Source organism: Diceros bicornis, chromosome 7 (assembly GCF_020826845.1).
Source record: "Diceros bicornis minor isolate mBicDic1 chromosome 7, mDicBic1.mat.cur, whole genome shotgun sequence".
NCBI lineage: Eukaryota > Metazoa > Chordata > Mammalia > Perissodactyla > Rhinocerotidae > Diceros > Diceros bicornis.
This window is the reverse complement of record NC_080746.1, coordinates 15,573,887-15,597,708: the sequence shown is the minus strand read 5'-3', so window position 1 is coordinate 15,597,708 and position 23,822 is coordinate 15,573,887. Positions and strand designations below refer to the sequence as shown.

Sequence of the window (23,822 nt, the reverse complement as noted above, 5' to 3'; positions counted from 1 at the left end):
TCCATTCCCCTTTCCTGTCCATGCTCTCCCCTGCCGAGTCCTGGCCGCTGAGCAGTGTTTTAGAGAAAAACGTACGGTTGTCTGGGACTCGGAAATCCCTTTGCAGATCCTTGATCAGTTCCCTCCATTCCCACGACTTCTCCAGACTTGTGCACCTTTCTTCAAGGCCCCTGTCTTACCTGCACATTGCTCTCGGAGCAAATGCTCTTTGATTCTGCCTTACAAAGGAAGCTTCCTCAGCACTTACCCTCCCATTACAAACTCCCCCAGCTTCCACCCTCCCTGCTACAAGCGCCATCAAATTCCCACTTCACTGCTTTCAACTTCCTCAGTTTCCCGTGTGTATCAGTTAGGGTCAAGAATGGCTGCATATAAAGGAACTGAGAGTAACGTTGGCTTTAAACGGTTTATTTCCCTCCCAGTTAAGAGAAGGTTGGAGTTCAGCAGTCCGGGGCTTCTATGGCAGCAGCGTGGTTTGATCCAGGACTCAGGCCCTGCCACCTCCACCCTGTGGCCTCCATCTTCAAGGTCACCTCATGGTCCTAGAGGCCTCCTGGAGCCACCCTATCATCTGTATTCCAGGCAGCAGGAGGGCAGGAAGAAGGGCTCGTTCCTTTATTTTAATGAGCCCTCACAGAGGTCCCACCTGATACTTCTGCTTACATCTCATTGGCCAAAACTTTGTCATGTGGCCTCTCTTAGCTTTGAGGGAGGTGAGAAGTGTAGACTTTTTTCCAGGTAGTAATTCTCACTAAGAACCAGGATTCTTCTAAGGAGGAAAGGAAGGATGAATGTCTGCTGGGCAGCTACCGCTGTCTGCCCTGCTGCCTGCCATCCACACGCTTCCTCCACAAACTCACATAGCTTCCTACCCCACCCAGCACATCCACTCAGCTCCCCGTATCCGTGCTTCACACTGAGAGAGTGCCACCCCCTCTCTGGGAACCCCTCGCTTTTTCCTGGCTCATCATGCAGTCTTTTAGTATAGCATCTAACGTTCTGTATTTGCAACTTGTTATTGATAATCGTGTCTGTTTTTCTTCTCTGCCCATCTCTCCTCAAAAATGAGCTCTTTGAGGACAGAGACCACATCATATTTATCTTTATAGGTGTGAATCCAGTGCCCGGCCCAATGTGCCTTCTCTGTAAATACTGATGAAATAAATGTTGAATGAAGACTTCTCTCTGAGCTTGTTTGAAGTGGTTCCCAGGGTCTTAAATTAGGGATTTCAAGAGAATGAGGACACTGGCCACTGAGCTGACATGCTTTTCCGTTCTCTCTTTTGCAGGTTTATGGTATTTTCTATGCTACGTCCTTTCTTGACCTCTACCGCAATCCAAAGAGCTTGACCACTTCGCTCCACAACACGACAGTCATTGTCAGTGGGGATGAGCAGTATTTGTTTCTGGTGAGTTTCCCATACCAAAGAGTCCAGAAGAGTTTCCATTTTGTAAGGATGTCTTAATTCCTGGGCTCCTAGCTCAGAGCCAGGACCTGGGGAGCTGGAGGCGTGGATTCCAGGGTCTGTGTGTGTGATGAGAGGATAGTTCCTCTTCTCCACAAGCATCAAGTTCTTGCTTAAAACACAGAATGAACAGCCACTTAACCAACTGCAGCTCCATTGTGGGGGATTGAGAACTTGGCAGATGGGTCACAGGAATAGATAAAAAGCTTTTGTCAGATTCTACATTCTAAATTCCTGAATTCTAAGAATGTAGCCTACATGCTTTTATATGTGTGCCGAGATATAGGGAAAAAGATGTTTGGTGTACTGTTGCTTGTGATAGCAAAAGATTTGAAACAAATGTCTATCAGGAGAAGACTAGTTAAAAATATTATGGTTTATCCTTGGAATGGAATAAAAAGGCAACCATCCAAAAGAAATATAACAACTCTAAATGTACTGATATGGAAAAATATCTAAACTGTATTATTAAGTGAAAGAAGTGAAGAGCATGATATATGTAAAGTTTTCTCATTTGTGTAAAAATAATTAAGAAAAATAGGCTACACATGCACACATGCATATGTACATGCATACATGAGTGTGTATCTATACACACACACATGTATGTTTGTGCTTATACGGTTGTCTCCCGTTATCCTGGGGGGATATGTTCCAAGACCCCCAGTGGATGCCTGAAACCATGAACAGTGCTGCACCATATATAGACTATGTTTTCTCCTATACATACATACCTATGATAAAGTATAATTTGTAAATTAGGGACAGTAAGAGATTAACAGCAATAATTTCTCTTTGGCATATCTGAATTGCCAGCATCACTACTCTTACACTTTGGGGCCATTATTAAGTAAAGTAAGGCTTCCTTGAACACAAGCAGTGCGATATCATGACAATCGATCTGATAACCGAGACTGCTACTGACTAATGGACAGGTAGCGGATACAGCGTGGATATGCTGGACAAAGAGTCAGATCCTGGGCAGGATGGAGCGGGACGGTGTGAAATTTCATCATGCCACTCAGAATGGTGCTAAATTTAAAATTTATAAATTGTTTATTTCTGGAATTTTCCATTTAATATTTTCAAACTGAAACCGGAAAGTGAAACCACAGATAAGGAAAGATTACTGTATGTGCATACGACATTCCTGGAAGGAAGCACATAAAACCATTACCAGTGATACCTATGGGAAAATGTTTTAGAGATCTGTCAGATGGGGAATTATTTTGCATTTTATATCTTTTTGTACTGATTGAACTTTAATTGTGTATGTGTGTCACTATTTTGTTGAAAAAATGGTTTAGTGAAGAATGCAGGAGTCCATGTGGTATCTGTTTCAGGTGCGGGTGGTGGTGCCCTACCAAGGGCCGTCCTCTGACTACGTTGTGGTGAAGATGATCCCGGACAGCAGGCTTCCTCCCCGTCACCTGCATGCTGTTCATGTCACTAAAACCTCAGCTGTCCTCAAGTGGGAGTCCCCATATGATTCTCCTGACCAGGACTTGGTGAGCGAGCCAGGCATCCAGGCAGCCTGGCTTATTCTTGGCATGGTTTGGGAGGAGGGAGAGGGTCCTGTAATTGGGCAAGAAACATGGGCCTGGTGGTTGGAGCTCAGCAGGAGGTCTCTCCCCCATTTCTCTCTGGCCAAAGACGGGGTCCTTATAGGTGCCTCTTCTTAGTTGTCATTTCTCCATTATTCCCGGCTGCCATATTGGTTTGTCCCTCCTCTTCTGCCTTCTCACATTCCCTTCTCCGAAGCTCTAAAATCGGTTGAAACAGAAAGGCCTACAGGCCAAATCCAGCCCATTGCTTGTTTTTATAAATAAAGTTTTATTAGAACCAAGCTGTCCCCATTCATTTACATATTATCTATGGCCGCTTTCATGCTACAAATGGCGGAGTTCAGTAGTTGTGGTAGAGACCATCTGGCCTTCAAAGCCTAAAATATTTACTGTCTGAACCTTTACAGAAAAGTTCGTTGGCCCTTACTCTAGAAGAAAAGGCATTGATTCTAGAAAAAGTGCCCTTTTCCCTTGCCCCAGGCTGGTTTTACCTCCATCTCCTCTGCCTTCTCCCCCTTCCCAGGGGTGGGTGGTTTGGAATGCTTGGTTGCTAAGATTCTTCTTGACTCTCAGCTTCTTCCTTATGGTTGAATTTCCCATACTTACTACCTGGCCCTTTATTTTCCCCTTGTCCCCATATATGTAAGAAGCAACCTGAGAGAGAATAAGTAGAACTTTTTGTCCTGTAGAGCTAGAATTAAACACTTTGATTCATTATCTCTCCTCTGAAAACATCCTGAAACTGTTACAGTGGTGGAGATTCAGAAGTTGAACACTGAATTTGAATTTTTCTTACCTGTTCAGTCTAGCTGCTGATGCCATGATAAATGTGGCTTTCCCTAGAGTTGTTTTTTGGATCGAATTGGTAATTCTATGCACAATTTTGGGAGTGAATACTTGCTATAATGTTGGACCTGGCCACCCCAAAGTCTTTCCAAAGAACAGAGTCAGACTGCGGGGCTCAAAATTTTGTTGCTTTGGGTCGCGGCCACTGATGCACTTAATGTTACATTGTCTGCCTTCGAACTACAAAGAGTAAAAAATGCCAAATTTCTGATTACGATTAAGATGTCTTTTTCTTGTCCCAGTTATATGCAATTACAGTGAAAGATCTAATTAGAAAGAGCGACAGGAGTTACAAAGTGAGATCCCACAACAGCACTGTGGAATACACCCTTAACAAGTTGGAACCTGGAGGGAAATACCATGTCATTGTCCAACTGGGGAACATGAGCAAAGATACCAATATAAAAATTACCACAGGTAAGCAGGAGAGAGGTTAGAGGCCTTCTCTCACAGTGAGGCACCCCTAGTACTTCCAGGACACCTCTGGACGTGGAATTTCTATCAGGAATTGCACAGGAAGTGCAGACACCACACTTTGGTATCCACACTGGGGCAGAGCAGTGCAGGGGTTCCAGCATCTGGGCTACGGTGTGGTGGCCAGGGCACCGTGGGCTGGGGAGGGGCTGTCATTTTGCATATTTCTGTCTCTTTTGGCCTTCTCTCCCCTAGCTGGTTTTGACATTTCTAGAGAGAAGAGGAGGAATGCCCAGGAGAGTTAGGAAATAAAACTGAGTATTTGCCACTAAAGCGTTGTATCTGGGGACCTGAACTGAAGTCTCAGTGGTTCCTTGTGGCAATATGACATGTAGAAGTGGAGGGAGACCAATAGCTGGGCAGTAGATTAGAGGGGGACTCACTGCCAGTCCCAGGCTGGCTTGGCAGTCGGGCTCAAGTTCAGAAAGCAAGTAAGAAGCTCAGGTATTGGAACAGCAGCAGATGGTGTCAGGAGTGTCATTAATGGAGGCTCAGCCCCCTTAGGCTGGCAGTGTGAGCCGTGGGCCTCGGCCATACTCTGTGGTCACCCCAGGGCTCTGTCTTCATGCCAAGCTCTCTGGCCCCTCACTGAGCTCAAAGGCGTCTCGGGCTCCAGCGATGGGACTAAGTTGAGCAGGAAAGTGACTGGAACCAGAGCAGAAGTCCAGGCAGGCTTTGAAACCGTGGTCCCATCCATCCCATCCCTTCCTCCCCCAACCCCATTTGTTTTTGGCCATCCTTGGGTCTCAGGGCTACTAAATTAGATACTGTCCAAATTTTTTGGCTGAACATATTATAACAACAACAAAAGAGATGCCAGTTAAAGAGTATCTACCACGTGCTAGGCTCTATACTAAGCAGTGTTCGTGTTTTATTTCTTCCTTAACCTAGCCCCTCAAGGTTAAGATTATTTAATCTCCCATTGACAGACAAGAAAACAGAGATGGAAATGTATAGCCACTGACTGCATCCTATTTCATCTTTAATTTTCAGTTTCATTATCAGCACCTGATGCCTTAAAAATCATAACAGAAAATGACCACGTTCTTCTGTTTTGGAAGAGTCTAGCTTTGAAGGAAAAGCAATTCAATGAAAGCAGGGTGAGTTCCTCCCCTCCTCCTCAATGACTTTGGAAATCTAATTGAAATGCTATTTTAGAGATGAGCTCGTTAACAGCATGCTACCATAGATAGAGTAAAAAGAAAGAATAGGGCAAGGGAGTGAACTTGAGAATTAAAGGCCCATTTTCTGTGGGATTGCTAATTAGTGAAATGCTTATACTGCCCATTAAAGATGAGAATCTCTGCACTAAGCACTTTTCAATCCTGAACTTGTCTTCCCCTGAAAGACAGGGAGATGGGCTGGCGCCCTCACTGTGCCTCACTGTGCCTCCTGAAGCTGGACTGGGGCTCAGCATCGGAACCAAGGGCCCCATCCTTCCTGAACAATCTGAGGGCAGGGCTGTGGCTTTAGTCCCGGGGAGCTGCAGCGTGGCATCTTGTCAGTTTCTTTCCAGTGAAATTCAAGGGAGCAAGAAGTACTTGAGCATGGCCTGTTGACATATGAAAAACACTTGTTTTGTTTTGTTTTGTTAGTGACAGACCCATTATTGTATTCACAACAGGAAATAGGAGGAGGAGAGCAACACCTGGGAATAGACTTGCTACCCAAGGGGGGACAGGTTCTTGAGTGGAGCTGGATTGGGCCCATTGTCAGCAAAGCATGAGCTAAATAGAGACCCAGTAAATCAGCTGCACTCCCTCGAGGTATAGTTTGTGAAGAGCCATAGCGTTCTGAATCGTCACAGTGCCATGCCAGAAGGAAAGCTAAATTAAAATTAGAAAAGTCTCACAACTCTGACATACATGGTTAATATACTTAAATATAAAGAAAGCTTTCAAAACAGAAATATTCTAATTTTGAAAAAGGTACAAGTAACAAAGTGAAAAATTCCAGCAGCAGTAAGCGAAAGAAGAAAAGGTTCAACCTCACTAGTAACCTAAACAGCAAAGATATGGCACTTCCACATTAAATTGGCAAAGTTTGGGGGGAAGAGTATTACTGCTGGGTAATAGTTGGGGAGATTAGCACTCCGGGAATATGAATTGGTTCAACCTTCTGCTGGGCGCTTTGGTAATATGTATCAAAAACATTAAAAGTGTTCCCACCCTTTGACCCAAGCAGTTATTTTAGGATTTTACTCTAAGGAAACAGTGTGCATGAGGAATTTATGTACAAGGCTGTTCAGGGCAGTTTTAGTTATGATAGCAAGAAAAAGGAAGCAACCTAAATGCCCAGCAGAAGAGGATTGGTTAAGCAAATTCTGGGTGGTTGATGTTTGTGTCATTTAAATTTTTTCTTTATACCTTTATGTATTTTGCAAATGTTCTACAGTGAATATATATTAGATAGAAAATAATAAATTCTAGATTATAAAGAAGAAAGCAGGAATGGGATTCCAGGCAGGTGGTATTGAGAGACCCAGTTCAGCAGCCAGTTGTCATCAGGGGATCCTTCCTGAGTGGCAGAAGCCCAGCTTCTAGGTTGGGGTTGCAAGTCAGTATTCCCTTCCCAATGGAGGGTCCTGGCAGAAGCATGGCATGTCCTGCTTCCCTTCCCTGACTGAGAGTTCAGACAATGGTCAGGTCAATGGAATGGGGACTAAGAGACCTGAGTATGCAGTGGGGCCCATTACGTGGAGCGAGATAAGAGATGAGATCTTTTTGTGGTGGTAGTGTTGGTAGCTTTGACACTGGAACACTCAGAGATCAGTGGAGGATCACAGCCAGCATGGTGTGTCAGGGCTGTCCCAAGAGTGACTTTCCAGCACAGGAGTCCAGGACTCTTCCTGTGCCGGTCTAAGTAGGAAGCTTATTTCATACTCTCCTCCAGTGAACAGGGGCCTGAGCCTTCCAGAGCGCCTCTTAGTTCAAGGCCAGGCTGGTCTGGGGCTATAATCAGCTTAGAAAACAGGAGATAGGGAGTGAGCTGTGGGCTGACAATGGAGTCCCTACACACTATCTCTAAAGAGAAATGTCCTATCTTTTCTAATGCAAGTTCCCTTTTCTTAACCCATTGCTCGAGTCCACTGCGACCTGGATTTGTTATTAGTCAAATTCTGTTACAGCCAGCTATCGCTGAATTGTCCAGATTCTTTGTGGCATTTAATATTGTTTGAGACAAGTGGACTGCTAGCCAGAACTTTGAATGTGTACCGGAATATTTGTTAAAATGGCTTTTCTTAGGGTTACACTTTTCAAAACTTCCACTGTGCAGCTCGTAAGTGGGTGTGGTAGTGATTTGAAACATTTGGGATGGGAAAATTCACATTTTCTGAATCCAGTATCTCAGTGGTAATGTACAAAGAACTAGTAAGAAACCCAAATGCTTTAGCATCTATAAAAGCCTGCAGTAAGGAGCTCACTTGAAGTTGGAACCAGTAATAGAAGCTGTCAGATTCCTTATTTAACTTTCTGAGCAATCTCTCGTGTGTTTGTTTTCAGGGCTACGAGATACACATGTTTGATAGTGTCATGAATATCACAGCTTACCTTGGGAATACTACTGACAATTTCTTTAAAATTTCCAACCTGAAATTGGGTCATAATTACACTTTCACTGTCCAAGCAAGATGCCTTTTTGGCAGCCAGATTTGTGGGGAGCCTGCTGTCCTGCTGTATGATGATTTGGGGTCTGGTAAGTCGCTGTTGTTGCTGGTTTCCTTATTGAGTTCTGGAGAAATATATCAAGGATGTAGCGTGGTTTGATGAATATATGTCTTTCTAGAATGCATTTAAAATATTCTTTCAGTTCAAAATAAAATCACTTACGTATCAATTTAATCAGGCACTGATTTATTTACATATACTTCCTGAGCCAGACGTGGTGTGAGGAGCTGGGGTTACGAGGTGACCATATAAAGCACAAGAAAGGGAAGGCTAAGTGGTTTTGTTTAAAAAGGAGATTCTATTTGGGAAACATGACATTAATAAGAATTTTGTTATTTGTTTTTCGTAGGACTTTTCAGAGCCTCCAATATGCTAATATTCCCTATGATTCTCCAAGTCAGTAGATGTCTCCTTGTCATGGAATAACTCCTTTTACAGCTTCCTCTTCATCTGAGCTATCAGCCTCAGATCAGAACCTGCATTTGGCCTGGGATCTCTGTCTTATGGACGCTCACAGATATCAGCGTTGGGCAATGTTGATGGCAGAGGAGAGGAACCTTCCATTTATACAGAAATTCTGCTTAGGTTGTTGTAGCTTGGCCAGGATTTCAACAGATATTTTGCCACTGGTCTTTTTAGTTCCGTTTACTCCCAGCCAAGCACTAACCAGTGCTCAAGCCAAAATCATGTGTTAGAGTGGTTGTAAGCTCTGTCGCATCATGCTTCCCAGGGTGTGTTCTGGTGGAATGCTTATCCTTGGCACCTCCCTTAAAGAGGGAAAACTTGCATACCTCATCCCTTTGGAGAATCATAGCATATTAGAAGTTCTGAGAAGGTCCTACAGAAAACAACAAAACTCTTGTGATCCTAATGTTTCCCACATAGAGCCTCCTTTTTAAGTAAAGCCAATTAGCAACCTGTGAAATAGACTTTGGGAAAAACTATTGTGAGGACATCTGCCAGTTGCCTTTGTAAAACCAAGGTGGTCAAGCAGAAGTAATCTCTCAGTTAGACCCCCTTGGTCTTCGTCTTGCCTCTTGATGTTCACCGTCCCCTTGGAAGTGGGGTGGGGGGCAGGAGCTCACTTACTCCTGTCACTTCCACCATGCTGGCTTCTTCTTAACTGCTCCAGCCCAGAGCATTCCCCTAATTTACCACTTCACAGTTGGGCTTAGGTTGGGACACATGAAATAAGATTTTGCTAGAGTTTTTTCCAGTAAGTCAATAATGAAAGATATTAATGACATGAATCTTGAATTGTTAGATTAAACTTACAGGAAATGGTTGCCCTCTGGCCCATCTTTATGAGTACCCTGTCGGGATGAATCCCTGGGTAGCTACCAAGCTTTCTCTGTGAGGCAGAGGCCTGGCCCGTACCGCCTCACCCTACACCAGGGAGCAACCTCCAGCCTAGCGAGGTTCCTTATGGAGACTTAGAAAGTCCACTTTGCTTCCTTAGATAAAACTGACTCCCAAGTTCCATTTTCCTGCCTCAGGCTCAGATTTTCCCCAGGATTTCTGACTTAAAAAGTCTACCCCTTTTAGGAAGCCCGGCCCTAACCCAACAGGGGGATGGCTTTGCCCTAGAGCCTTGTTGGTACAAATCCATCAGTACATCATCAGAAAGCTGGTCTTTGTTTAAGGCAGTGGGAAGGAGCCATCAGTGTTAGGTTCTGGACACCTAGATGGCTTTGCAAAGAGCTTTTAAAAAATGTTAAATGTATATAGAAATGTTCCCTCTCTTTCTCTTTTATTTAAGTAAAAAAAAACCTCATAAAACTTCATGAGCTGTTAAGTCAGTATTGCAGTAAAGGAATCTCGTTTGTATCACTTAATGGAGCTTCAGGTAATTGCAGTTCAGAGTGACTTTGGTGCCAAGTAGGGGGAAATAATTGCAATCTCGTTAATTAGTGGTCTGATTTCACATCCTCTTATGTAAGGCAAGCAAGTGGTCTTAAGTAATAATGCTAATGAAATCAATGTTGATACCCCAACAAAGGTCTCCCTTCCAAGAGATTATCTAAATAACCAACAAGGCAGTGATTAGGAGTCTAATGTAATTACCGTATTTGCATGCACAAGGCCCGTGGTCTATCAGCTCATGGCAAGGAGTCGGGAAGCATTCAGGCGTCACGTGCAGGAACGTGTCACAGCAGGCAGACGGTTTGAGTAGCTGTTGCAAACTCCTAGCTCTTTTGCTGGGTAGGGCGTTGAGGAGGTGCCTGGTCCATTCTCCTGCCCTTTACTTGGGATGCTTATGGGTTGGCATCTTGCCTTGGCAGGTGGGGATGCGTCAGCGTTTCAGGCTGCCAGATCTACTGATGTTGCTGCTGTGGTGGTGCCCATCTTGTTCCTGATACTGCTCAGCCTGGGGGTCGGGTTTGCCGTCCTGTACACAAAACATCGGAGGCTACAGAGCAGCTTCACTGCTTTTGCCAACAGCCACTACAGCTCCAGGCTGGGCTCGGCCATCTTCTCCTCCGGGGATGACCTGGGTAAGTGGGGCAGGGCACGGTGGTTCTTCCTCCCAGGGCAGACTCCCACAAAGCCAGTGACGTGATTAGGAAATACCCACCTTAAGCTCATCTTTTGACCTAGAGGAGTTACTCATTGATCACCAATCCCACTGCTTTGGGTTAAACCATTTGGAGCCCTTTGCTTTGAACTTTCTTCTAAATTAAAATACCAATATTCCCTTCAATAGTGTGGTTCTGGCCTGAGACAGGGAGCGGTATTTTGTGGAAGAACTGGTAGGAGCTTGCCTTGTACAGGAAGGATAGATAGGCTCTGGGCTTTGGATACTTCCAAAGTATTGGCAAATTCTCAAGAATTTCCAACCCCTCTCTTATCCTTCACAGATCTCTGGAGATCTTAGTCAAGATAAAGTCACACTTTCCCAATTGGCTTCTGTCCCAAGAAACCCTTTCCATCCTGCTGTTTCTGTTTCCAATTGCTAGTGCAGCCTCCCTAGCCATTCTTCCTTTATGTATTGATAACATACAGCATGGGAAAAAGAAGGAAATATCACTTTTATAAGTGTCTGCACACTCAAATTACTAAATGCTAAGAGAGCTAGTAGACCACTTAATATAATAAAGCAGGTGTGTTTTGGGGCCTTCCCCAAACTCAGGCTTCTCCAAACTCAGACTGCTGAGTGTGAGTTTACATATTTGTTTCTTCTGTAAACTAGTTATAATTTTTTTTGTGCATAAAGACATTTAAGTATTCCCATTCACTGATTATTGTTATAGCTCTGCTCCCTTTTCTTCACAGTTTTCTTTCTTGCTTTATTACAAGTTCTTGGACTGCCTTGCATGAATGGGGTGGGTTTTTTGCTTCTGTTACTGGGGCCAAAAGGAATTGACTCATTATGGGGGCATCCAATGATCACTGCATGTGGATCAGCACTTAGTTGCACAGGATCGTACCAGCGGCCGTGAGGGAACAGCCGTTAGTCTGGGAAGCTGTCCTTAAAACGTGTAAACCCCTATAAGAGCCTTTTCCTCAGAGCAGTATGGGTTCAAAGGAGAAAACAGACAGCAAAGTTCGCTGTGCTGATGTAGGGTGTGGATAACTCAAATTGGGAACCTATACCAACCCTTGGCCTTTTGGGTGGGTGATAAGATTCTCCTTCCTAAACGACTTACTTTCTTATTTGGTTAAGGTCAAGCTACCCATTAAAATAAGCTTGGCCACCCATCAGTGGGGAGAAGGTGACCCAAGAGTGTCAGAGAGAAGCTGGGCTAAGTTTCAGCATCAATTATAGTGGCTGGCTGTGGTGCTGACTTTCCTACCTGGGGCTTCTGATGGGGGCGGGTTAGGAGGTGGCGCAGAACAGTGGGAGGTGGGGTTGGGCAGAAGTACACTGGAACTCACCAAGGACTGCCTGTTTTACCTTTAGGGGAGGATGATGAAGATGCTCCTATGATAACTGGATTTTCAGACGACGTCCCCATGGTGATAGCCTGAAAGAGCTTTCCTCACTAGAAACCAAATGGTGTAAATATTTTATTTGATAAAGATAGTTGATGGTTTATTTTAAAAGATGCACTTTGAGTTGCAATATGTTATTTTTATATGGGCCAAAAACAAAACAAAAAGAGAAAAAAAGGAAAGAAAAGAATGAATAAACTTTGTAGTAATCAACTGTGAACTTCAAACCAGGTTGATTTTAGTAACCAAATTGCTTGATTTGATATTAATGTAGTCTTACAGGGCTGTGCTTGCTGGCCATGCTTTTGAGTCTGTGAGATAATTTTGGTTCACTAAATTGACCATTCTTTTTATTTTTCTAAGACACAGAAATGTATTTAATTAATAAAAACTTCAAGAGAGAGTGATGGGTGGAATCCCTCCTCCTTGAAAGTATGCTCAAAATTTAAATTTTGTTTGGATTTAGTTTGTATGAAAGTGTTTGGCTGTATTATGAGGGAAGGTTCTTTTATGTTATTTTGTTAATTTATTGGGACTCTGTATAAAGGCAAGGCTCAGTGGTCGTCTGACACCACACATGCTATGAGCCCCTTGCCTGTAGGGTTGAGGGGCGGGAAACAGAAGCGATTCTGTTGCCATTCTGGAAACAATCCATTTTTATTCACTTGTGTGTCACATAATGGTATTTGGCAGGAGAGCACATTGAGTCATTGCTCAATTTCAGTTAAACAGAGCTGCAGCCTGAGAAGCCCTGCAAGCCACAGCTTTCTCTCTCATATTAATTGATGGCATCTTACTGTATATGCCTCTGTACAAGATGGAGCTTTCAAAGCTGCAAAATGATAGCACTGCTTTATTATACACTGGTGTCATTGTCATTGCAAAAAATTACTCTGATTGTGGGAGAGAGTTCTAGATCTGTGCCATGATAGATACACTGGCAAAGACAGTACCTAAGTTTTCCTTTTTTGATTTTGTGTTTTTACTTACCACTGAAGAATCGCGAATGTCAAGTTTTGTATTTGTGTTAAGGTGGCCACTTACTGTCCTGAAAGTCCATACTGATATATGCAGTCATGTTGAATTGGTCAGTGCCTTCTCTTTCTTTGCTTCCGCCCCTTTGCCCGTACCCCTGCCCAGTTTAAAGAGAAAGTGCTTACAGAGATATAGGAGATCTATGAATTTGAGACCATTCAATCCACTTCACTGTAGCAGGAACACGAGAGTTTATTCTCTCTGTACAATAAGCTGGGCTTCTTTTCTTCTGCCTTTAAATGCCACCCCTGTATTCCAATCATGGCCACTTGATAGGCATGTGGAGTCCATTGTGGACTGATGCCCACCCTTTAGACGTAGTGTTGTAGGCACCAATGTCTGGCATTGTTGTAACTCCTACTGTATGGACCTCACTGCAGGACTTCTTCCCAGCCAAGAAGCAGTGAGCTCTGGGAATATTCCAAAGTCATGCTTCTGCATATGTGTCCTTTATATGCAAGCTTTGTAAACCCCCACCTCCTCCTAGATGCAGTGCATCACCTTCTTACATGTATTTACTTTCTTTTAACCAAAAGTATCATTCTTGGGTAATAATATAGTTTCATTTTACCTAGAGACTGTTTGGAAAACCAAGAGTTTAGTTTAAATTTTTTAGTTTTTAAGTTTTTTATTTATATATATATATTTTGGATGAGGAGTATTTTAAATGGTAGACATTTAGTATGTCGTGTGGGTAAGGCTCCATTTTATTTTAACAAGTGGTGGTCATGGTAAGCCTCCTCCTAGCACATTTTCTCTTCTTTCCTGTCTCTCTCCTTCATTATTTTTTTAAAGACTGGAATTTCTTTGGCTTTATCTTGTCTTACCTTGGAGTTTTATTCAAAACTCTAAGCCCTACCACCTCCCCTTTAATAAGCTCTTAAAGTAGCTGAAAGATTAACAGTCTGGTAGGAGGCAAGTCATTTAATTGAACCACTGGAAAGTATATTTTCTTCTTTTCTTTTCCTGCCAACTTTTTGGTGGCATTTGTAAAAGCTCATATAAAAGGCTCTGAGACTTTATTTTCACTTTTTCCATAGGCAAGCCTTTTTACAGAGCATATGTCTCCACTTGGCAACTTGAGATATTTCTGAGCATCCAGTTCTAGCTCCCAGTGCCTCCCAATGCTTAGTGCACAGTACTGTATAGACCAGCCATCACCCCTCTCCTTGGAAAATGCCACTGTGCTGTTTGAGAAAAAGCAGCCTTTTAGGGCTAGAGTATTTTATATAAACAGAAGAGCTAAGTTCCTGAAGACTAAGCTAGATAGATGCAGCTATGTGTAAATTGTATATTTTTATGAACTTTTGAAGCACGCACTCTTACTTCCCTCCGCATAGCTTTGTGGGGTTTTGATGTATATGTGCCGTCTGCAAGAGTCCAGAGGCTGGGGAGACAATAGGAAGTGAAAGCAAAAACTACATGCAGCCTTTGAAGGTGACCAGATAATTGTCTTCACTGTGAACAATTGGAGCCCCTGGTTGTTTTTGAAGAAGGGGCTTTTGTGTCTCGTTGGAGATGCCACCTCAAAAGTTCACACTGTACAGGGAGAAAGTTTTATTCTCTCCCAGGATACATTAGAACGTCAGAAGCCCACATCCACTGGACCACAATGGACTGCTGATGGACCACTAAAATTCAGCGGGCAGGGAGATTGTGTACAAGTTTTCTATGGAAGCTGATTTTTGCCCCTTTATGTATGCCCTTGAGCCTTATGAGACCTGGGTCCATGTGGAGAAAATGACAAGAGTTCTGCAGAGGATTCTGCAGAGAGAGAAGCCATGTCCAGCAGACCTTTTCCAGACAGGTGAGAAGCTCCAGTTACTCCTGTCTGTCCTGGCAACCTGGGTGCGTAGTTACGAAGCTGGGTAACTGGTTGAAACTTCTGACTTTGAGAAGAGTGGTTCCCAAAGTTCCCTCTCTGGTAGTATCACTAGGGATATTTGGATGGGACAGATGTGGGACACACAGCTGCATGTTCTCTCCTGCCCATCATGTGTGGCCCACTGGGTTAAGCTATACTTCAGCAATTTAAGGAATGTAACCCTTCTCAAACCAGTGGCCATTTGGGGGGGAACTGGGGAGAGCTATGGTGTAGTGAGGCTTTATGGATAATCACTCACTTCCCCTTGGAGAATCCTGTCTTCAAATATCCCCCCAGTGGTCACTCCATCTAGTAAGATTATTTTCCCAGTACTTCCTTAAGGGCAGAACCCCATCCTGTCAGGTTTGGTTGGTCACTTTCCCACTAAGGGGGTCATGGTGAATCCCTGAGAAGATTTTTCTCTTCCTTTGGCAAGGAGTTGGGAGGTCCCCCAGAGAAGGGATCCAGGGATATAAGCAAACTGATTACCGCCTCTATATTGATTTTAGGAATTGACTCTAAAACTCTGTGCAGAATCTTCACTTGTGTTGGGATTGTATCTTGACATTCCTATTACGTTCTTTTTCTTAACTGGAGTGTGTGCTGCCTTTCAGGTACAATTTTTGTGTAATAAAAGCCAGTGCATTAAGTTTATATAGACTACTTTCTATGCAAGACTGAGATATGGAATAAATAGCAAGAGATATGTACTGTTGGGTACACAGACAATAAGCATGTTTTCAGAAGGGGTACCATCACCGAACATGGGTTGAGGGAGGGTAGTTTGTATATATATTTCTGCCCACTAATTTTGAGCAGCCATATTATCATCAGACCCAAGTAACCCAACAATGGTGTAATCGCTCAAATGGAATAAGTTTTGAATGCTGGAGTGGAACATTATTCTCAGCTATTCCATGTCATTTTTTATTTAAAGATTCTTGTTATGAATTCTTAGAAACTTTAGGCAAAATCAAAAGTATTCGCAACAAAATAAAGGCCTACTCTGCTCTTATTTAAAGTGCAACACTGTATACTTGTTTCTCTCCCAAGTGAAATTAGGTATTTATGATTTCAATTGCCTTGATAAGTTTCCAAATCACTGATTTATGCTGAGGATTTTACTATATTGTTGCACAATTTTAAGATAATTTTTGTCTCAATGTCAACTTTTTTCACTGAATAAAAATTTAACTGGGTCAAGAAAACACCTGTTTGAGAAAATCCAGTCTCTCCGCGTCTTGAGTTGTTCTTTTGAGTGCAATAAAGATGGCTGATACAGTCTCAAAACACCATTTGATTTGTCTGTTTTAAAAGGATGTTTATTTCATAGATGAGAGAACACTAAGACCTGGAATAATTTTATTATTAACCAACTGGTCTCAGATGGTGGATCCTTGAAGAACACAATGTCTTTGTGTTGGCTGAGGAGTGGGGAGGTGTCGCGGTGGCTGTTTTGAAGTAAATAGATTTATTCCGCAGGGGCAATGCCTAAAGTGGCTCCCTTAAAGCTGCAACCGCATTTGCTAAGAGGCAATTTGCTAAGAAGGCAGTTTTCAAATCTGAGAGGAGAAAGCGCCTGATGAGCTGTGTGTCCAACACCACTTCCCAGAGGTTTCCAGAGGCAGTGAGGTCTTGTGAAGAATGCTGCACTTTCCTCTGGTCAGTAAATAAAAGGCCAATGGACCTACGTACAAATCAGGATTGGATAGTGTGGAACTGGGCGGTCGGGGGCGGGGGGAGCAAGTTTTTTTTGTTCTTTTTTTTTCTGGTGAGGAAGATTGGCCCTGAGCTAACATCTGTGCCCATCCTCCTCTATTTTGTATGTGGGACGCCGCCACAGCATGGCTTGAGGAGCAGTGTGTAGGTCCATGCCTGGGACCTAAACCCTTGAACCCTGGGCCGCTGAAGCGGAACACGGGAACTTAACCACTACGCCACTGGGCCGACCCCAGGGCAGGTGTTTTTGATATGACATCTTCCAGTATGCTGCTTTTGTTTAAATACTGAACCAAAATAAAACTGAAGTATTATCATCTCATTCTGTAGATAAGGAAAAAGAGGCTCAAAGAGGTTGTGTACTTTGCTTAGGGGAAACTAGAAAGTAAAGGAAAAAGAGGCTTAGAGAGTTTGTGTACTTTGCTTAGGGGAAACTAGAAAGTAAACGGTGAAGCCAGCCTTCAATGCCAGGTATTTCTGATCCTAGATCCTGTTCTGTATCACTGTACCACACTGCCTTCTGTCACCATTCGGTGTCAGAACACACTCAGTCCAACACATTGCACCCAGAGAAATCCCAAGGAGGTACCTACCACCTGGGTGAATTTACCTGGTCAGGGCCTAGCCCTTAGGTTTTCAGGCTTTAATGACTTATTTTGTCAACATGTGATAGTGAGTTCATCTATTCTGGGCAAAACATACCTTAACCAAGCTCTTGAGACTGATAATGCAACAAAATAATGCCCATTTATTAACTCACCACAGGGAATAGTCCTGTTGCTTAGAATGTTAGCATGGTCAGTGCATTCTCTCCCTATAGGGATCTCTACCCAGGAAGCCAGTTACAACTAGAAGGTGGCTTGGTGAGTGTGGATGCAAAATAAAGGAAGTGGGAGGGGTCCTGGCGAGAATCGCAGCTGCCCAATAAATACTGAATGAATGAATGAATGATTGACACTCCACGACAGGAATAATCTACTCCATATGAACTTAGTATTTGAAACCTTCAGGTTACAATTCCCTGTATCCTTTTCTGTTTAAGAAGGTCTTGCCAATGGAGTCATCCTTGAAGTCGCTTTGCTCAAGTTTCCCCTGGATGAGGATTGAGCCCTCCCCATATCTGCCACTCTGACTCATCTCGTTCTGTGTTTTACATTTGGGCACATTCTTCAGACTGGCCTATAATAAAATTTTCCTGGCTTGAGAGCCATTATATCTGTAAGATTCTGCCTATTATGTGTTGATTTTAAAGTTTAACTCTAGGAAGACACTGTTTTTGAGTCCTAGGGGACACTTCCATGTAGGCCCCCAATTCTGACTACATCTGTCAGCTATGAGTATCTGATTCTCCAGCCCACAGCAAATTAAAAATGGAAACAGACTGCTAACAGCAGAAGTCCTGACAACAGTAAAAGAAAAGCTGGGAGCCTTATAGTTAGGCTATCAGAAAACCTCTATTAGGGATAAAGGGACTCAACAAACACGTTGTTGGAGCCGTTTAGCACAGGCCCTGTCGGCCCCATAGGGGCAGAATCCCACACATTGAGTAGTCCACTTGATTAGAATAATGATAGTTCCCTTCTATTGAGCCTCTGTTCTTTGCCAGTCACTGTGCTAAACTCTCTATAAATGTTTTTTAAATTCTAAAAATGGTCCTGTGATTTAGATATTAATCTTTGTTTTAAAAGATGAGAAAGATTAGTCTTAAGAGATACTAAGTAACTTCTCCAAGATCTCACACGTAGTGAGTGAGTGGCAGAGTCAAGATCCAAACCTAGATTTATTCCATTCTTAAGTTTGTGTTCTTATTCTCCACGCTACTTTGCCCTTTTGGTACAATATTAAAGGTCTGTAATAGTAATACCATCTGTGTAGGGAATTCAAGGGCACAGGTAACACGTTTTTAAAGGATTTCCACCAGAAAGATTAAAAATGACATTTGAAGACATAAAGAAGTATACTTACATTTCTTTGAAAAATCATTTATGTGGAACACAATATTCCCTATTGATGGTAGATCGATGAAGCCTTTTTTTATTTTTTTTGTGAGGAGATCAGCCCTGTGCAAACATCTGCCAATCCTCCTCTTTTTTTTTTTTTTTTTTTTTTGCTGAGGAAGACTGGCCCTGGGCTAACATCCATGCCCATCTTCCTCCACTTTATATGGGACGCCGCCACAGCATGGCTTGCCAAGCAGTGCATTGTGCGCGCCCAGGATCCGAACCAGGGAACCCCGGGCCGCCGCAGCGGAGCGCGCACTTAACCCCTTGCACCACCGGGCCGGCCCCGATGAAGGCTTTTTTTTAATTGGAAAATGTTTTCGTAAAGAATTCAGTAATTAGGAACACAGAGGATTCTTTTCTTTGCAACAACCCAGTTAGATTTTATCAAAATCCTTTGCATCATGGGAAAAAAATCTTCAGTGCACATTTTATTCCCCTGTATTTATGTACACGGTGGAGCACACCATTGCAACATGTTCTATTAGGGAGATAATTGGGCTAGCATGAGACCATGAGGGTCCCAGCAAAAGGAGGTGGCTGCCATTCTTGTCAAACAGCCCAAACTGGCTTTGATGCCAGTGGCCCATTAATTTTTTTAAAAAAGATTATGTGTAGGGTAATTTGAGCCTGCAACAATTTACAGAAGAACAATGATGTTACGCTTATAAAAATGCTAATGTTATCATTGTAATGTCGCAACCTATTTAATGCCAAAATGACAACTGGTAATGTTTGGGAATATTTGTATGAAAACAATGACATTTCATACTTAAAACTCAGCATCAGCAAAATATGAGGAAGAAAAGGCTTGGATTTAAATGTAAATCAGCCTTTTATATTTGCTCTGTGGTTGTTTGCTAGTCCATAAAGCCTTCAAGATCAGTTGAATGAAAGTGTCTCGTAATTAAAACTTATTTTTCAGTCTCTAGCAGAAGCAGAACCTATGGGTTACCCAGGGATTGATCAGCCCTCGATGGTGCTGAACTGTCTGGGTATGTGTGTGCATGTGTGTTTTAAGGAATTCTTCATAGGCGGTAGATGAACAACCCAAGAACAGCATGCTCTTGACTTCATAAGCACACCTTATCTAGAACCCCAAACAGCCTGACTGCTCCCAAGAATTACCACGTCTTCAAAGGAGGAAACTGTGTTCACACTGAGATGATTCAAGGAAATGTGTTTAAGACCTTGAATACGATGCTCCCAAAAGGTGGTGCAAAAACATTTTGAGCAATTTGTACTGTGGCAATAAGTAATAACAGCAAATATGTAATTGCTACATGCCAGGCATTGTTCTAGGGGTGTCTTATATATTAACACATTTAATCCTCACAACAATCCTTTCAGGAGGATATTATTATTCTCATGTTATAAATAAGGAAACTGAAGCACAGAAAGGGTAAGAAATTTCCCCAAGGTCACAACAGCTAGTAAGAGGCAGAACTCAGATTTGAACCCAAGTAGCCTGGCTTCGGAGTCTGCTTTTAATTATTAAACACAGCCAATCCAAGTGACCCTTTTGATAGCCCGATTTGGGTGTATACATTTGGAATTTATTTTAACCATCCAGTTTACCTTTTTCAATAACATTTTATTTTTTGAATTATAAAAGGAATTTATATCCACTGTAGAAATTTTGGGAAAATAAAAGCACCAAGAAGAAAATGGGATTTCTGGGTAATCCCAGAGATAACCACTGTTATCATTTGGTGTGTGTCCTTTTATCACTTTATTCCATATGAGCAATTGCATCTGGTTACAGTTCTATTGTCGTGAATATGACTGAGTTCATATGAGGGAGTTTGCTAAGCCTCTGCTACATCTGTTAGGTCCTGGTTACAACCACAAAGGCAAATTCAGATTTCAGAATTCAGACCTTGGAAGCAGAGAGAGCGATATCCTCTTCTCTTTTGTCCCTATTAGCAGTTTTGATACAGACTTACTCTGAAGACCAGAGGAACCAGAGGACTGTCACCATGCCACCAGCTGCATTTCTATTATCATCACAGTCAAGTGCTTTGACTCATCTTCCACACTATGGAAACTCATAGGAGGATTTACCTGAGTCAGTTCATTATCTCTGGCTCACTAAGTTTCCCTATTGAGTGTTTTGCTGCTCAGAAAATGGGAGGAACAGCTATCAACGCATCCCACTAAAGAAAGTAGAGAGCCAGAGACAGACACATTAGCAGAAGATGAGTTCCAAACATGGTTGTCACATTAAGCATCTTTGGTACAAAAGTAACCCAACTAGCCAAGAGGGATGTGTCAACTCGAAGGAAGAGAAGGGGGTGGTCTGAAGACTGCTAAAGGCTGGGGGTGAGATCAGTTTGGGTGTGTCTGTGTGATGAGGTGGGAGGAAAAGAAGCAACTGGAAGGAGCTTTGGAGGTAATTAGTGTTGGATGGTGAACACTTTCTCCTTTTCAACTGGACAGGGAATGTGTTAAATGGCACAACAGTTTCCCTAAGTATTAAATTGTAGCACATAGATAATTTTCTACCCAGAGCTAGAGGATAGAAAATGTGGATTATATGTGAATAGATGCTGAGCCCCCTATTGGAATCTCTCATACATATCTGTAGTCTCTAGGATAGAGAGGTGTTGAGTGGAAGAGAGAAATCTGAGGATTGGGGCAGTTCCTGAAGAAATTAAAGATTAATGTCAGGTCTCAAGCTCTAGGCTGGCAAGATTGAAAACTCCCTGGTCAGTAGGGCACCTGATTCGTGGATCTCAGAGCTCAGGGTTCATTCCAGAAGTACCTATGGAGCACTTCCTCTGTATCAGGTCCTGTATTGGCCATTGGGAGAATCATGTAGAATAAGATGGATATGATTCTTGCCCTCCAAAGCCACAAAGAATAAAACCTCAGGGTTGTGAGGCCATTTTGAGTCTCATGTAGATGGTATAAATGATTTTATAAAATAGGAAACTGAGGCGAAGGGTGTTAAGTGACTTACCTAAGAGATCAGCTAATCAGTGAACTAATTAGTTTTAACCCTAAACGCCTGAAGTGAAGCCTGTGCCAGTGGATCTCATGATTCAATTGGATTCCAATTCGATTTTGAGCCTCAGCCAGAGGCTCCAGTTCAGCTTCTAAGAGAAGCCCTCCTTGGGATAGAAGAGTGTGTCATTGGCTACTTCCCCAGATTTTATTAATAATGGGATACCTTGTTTCCTTTTGGCTGTTGTTTTATGTGTAGACTTTTTCAAATGGAAGGAAGGATGAACAGAAGAATCCTAGTACCAAAATACTATTCAATAACCTAACACTTTTTTATATTTGAGAAATGAAAGCTGATTGTAATAACATCAACAAAATGTATGAAAAGAACGCAATCTTTTTTGTTTACAAAGCACACATAGAGAATAAATTTTTTAATAACCTACCTTTAAAATTTTTTTCAGGGCTTCTCGGATCCCTTTCTTTAGCACAGATAATGGAGTCCAGATGATGCGTCCATCTAACCACGTCAACCTGAATTGTACAATTCATACTGAAAATGAGCCTCCAAACATAAGTTAATAAGTTGCTTTTTCCTCCTTGCTCTGAACCCCATGGGTGGGATTCCTTCCCTTTGCCTCATCTTTCAGACAGTCCTGGAAACGTTGGTGCAAACAGCTGTATCCTAACACCTGTATGGCTTGTTGATTTGAACGTAGCATCATTCCCCACAGGATCACAGAAGAGCCATGACAGAGTCCTTCCCTGAGTGCTTGTTTGTCAACTTCTGTTACAGGGATCCAGCAGGATGGAAAGTGAGAAATGCATGCTTGGGTTCAGGCTAGCCCCTTGCCACACGCCATTCTTCCTTTAAAGGGCAACTCTTCTGTTAATCTCCCAGGTAGTGCTATGTGAAGGAATGACATATATACATGTGGCCTAAGACATGATATGGATTATTACTGAAATAAATCACACTGGAGGATTTATTAGAGAATTAATTTTCTGATTGTAGAGATCCATGGCTATTGGAATGCTTTGACAGGAAATCCATTTTACCTTCTTATTTGGTAAAACTTCCCGTAACTTCTATTTTGGATGGCAAAACTAAGTTCTCTAAAATTAAGGGCCAGGGGCTGGCCCCGTGGCGTAGTGGTTAAGTGCGCACGCTCTGCTGCTGGCAGCCTGGGTTTGGATCCCGGGTGCGCACTGACGCATGGCATTGTCAGGCAATGCCGTGGCGGCGTTCCATATAAAGTGGAGGAAGATGGGCACGGATGTTAGCTCAGGGCCAGTCTTCCTCAGCAAAAAGAGGAGGATTGGCATGGATGTTAGCTCAGGGCTGATCTTCCTCACAAAATAAATGAATGAATGAATGAATGAATGAATAAATAAATAAATAAAATTAAGGGCCATATTGTCTACTTCTTTTTTATTACCCACACTTACTACACTGCTCTGAATTTAAGATTATTTTGGAAAAGCTCGTTGGCTGGCTGGATGGACAAGTGGATAATAATATCTCTCCTTTGTTGAGGACCAATGATGGGCCAGGCACTACCATTTCATTTAACATTAAACCTCCTTTGAAGTAAACATAATCATCCTATTTTACATAGAAGAAAATAAAGCCAGTTTTTGAGCCCAGCTCTGTCTGACCCAGAAGTTAACCTGAGTAGGTTGGTTGATGGATGGTCTGATGTATGGAATCAACATTTTTGAGTGTTTTCTGTGTTCAGAACCCTAGAGGTTCCAGGGGGAGGTCGAGAGACAGAAGAAAACAGAGCAATTGTGTCTTAGAGGAGACAGCAAGACATGGATGGAAGAGTGAGTTCAGAGATATCTGTGACTTCCCTATATCCTCACTGAGAGAGAGAGAGAGAGAGAGAGAGAGATTGGTTGATTTGTTATGTATTTTGTAATGTAAAAGGCATTCCAAGCTCAAGTGAATTTCCTCCTCACACAAAGGTATATGGGCTGGAAGTGGCTCTGATAGTCAGCTGGTGGGAAAGACTGCACAAAACATGACCTCTCCATGGAAGCTGTATGCCTGGAGGGCAGAGCACAAAAATGAAGACTGGTGATCTCACCAAAAAGTGGGTGGACTGTTGTGAAATAAAATCCCATCATTCATCACCTGGGTGAAGTTTGGGGCAGGATGGGAGGTGAAGAAGCAGAAAACACAGAATCTTCTAAATTGGAGCTCCTCATTTGTTGTATTTCCACAGAGCCTTGAACAATCCTTGACACTAAGTAAATTTGTTGGATGAATAAAGGGATGAGTTAGCTTGTTCTTAAAGAATGAA

The 23,822-nt window shown here is 42.7% G+C and overlaps 1 protein-coding gene and 1 long non-coding RNA gene across 3 annotated transcripts in view; both read left to right on the top strand.

The window, feature by feature from the left end:
- SORL1 (sortilin related receptor 1) overlaps positions 1-16,061 on the top strand; it is a 160,399-nt gene extending 144,338 nt beyond the window's left edge. For both annotated transcript variants that reach the window (XM_058544989.1, XM_058544988.1), the window contains exons 42-48: positions 1,290-1,409; positions 2,810-2,974; positions 4,120-4,294; positions 5,345-5,451; positions 7,855-8,047; positions 10,302-10,514; positions 11,921-16,061. In XM_058544989.1, the coding sequence (XP_058400972.1) occupies positions 1,290-1,409; positions 2,810-2,974; positions 4,120-4,294; positions 5,345-5,451; positions 7,855-8,047; positions 10,302-10,514; positions 11,921-11,988 (1,041 nt within the window). In that variant the 3' untranslated portion in view covers positions 11,989-16,061. The remainder of the gene's footprint in view (positions 1-1,289; positions 1,410-2,809; positions 2,975-4,119; positions 4,295-5,344; positions 5,452-7,854; positions 8,048-10,301; positions 10,515-11,920) is intronic.
- A 731-nt stretch (positions 16,062-16,792) lies between these two features.
- Positions 16,793-22,931, top strand: LOC131408350 (uncharacterized). Its single transcript, XR_009220756.1, has 2 exons — positions 16,793-16,924; positions 16,981-22,931. It is a non-coding gene; the product is annotated as an uncharacterized LOC131408350 (long non-coding RNA).
- The last annotated feature ends 891 nt before the right edge of the window (positions 22,932-23,822 follow it).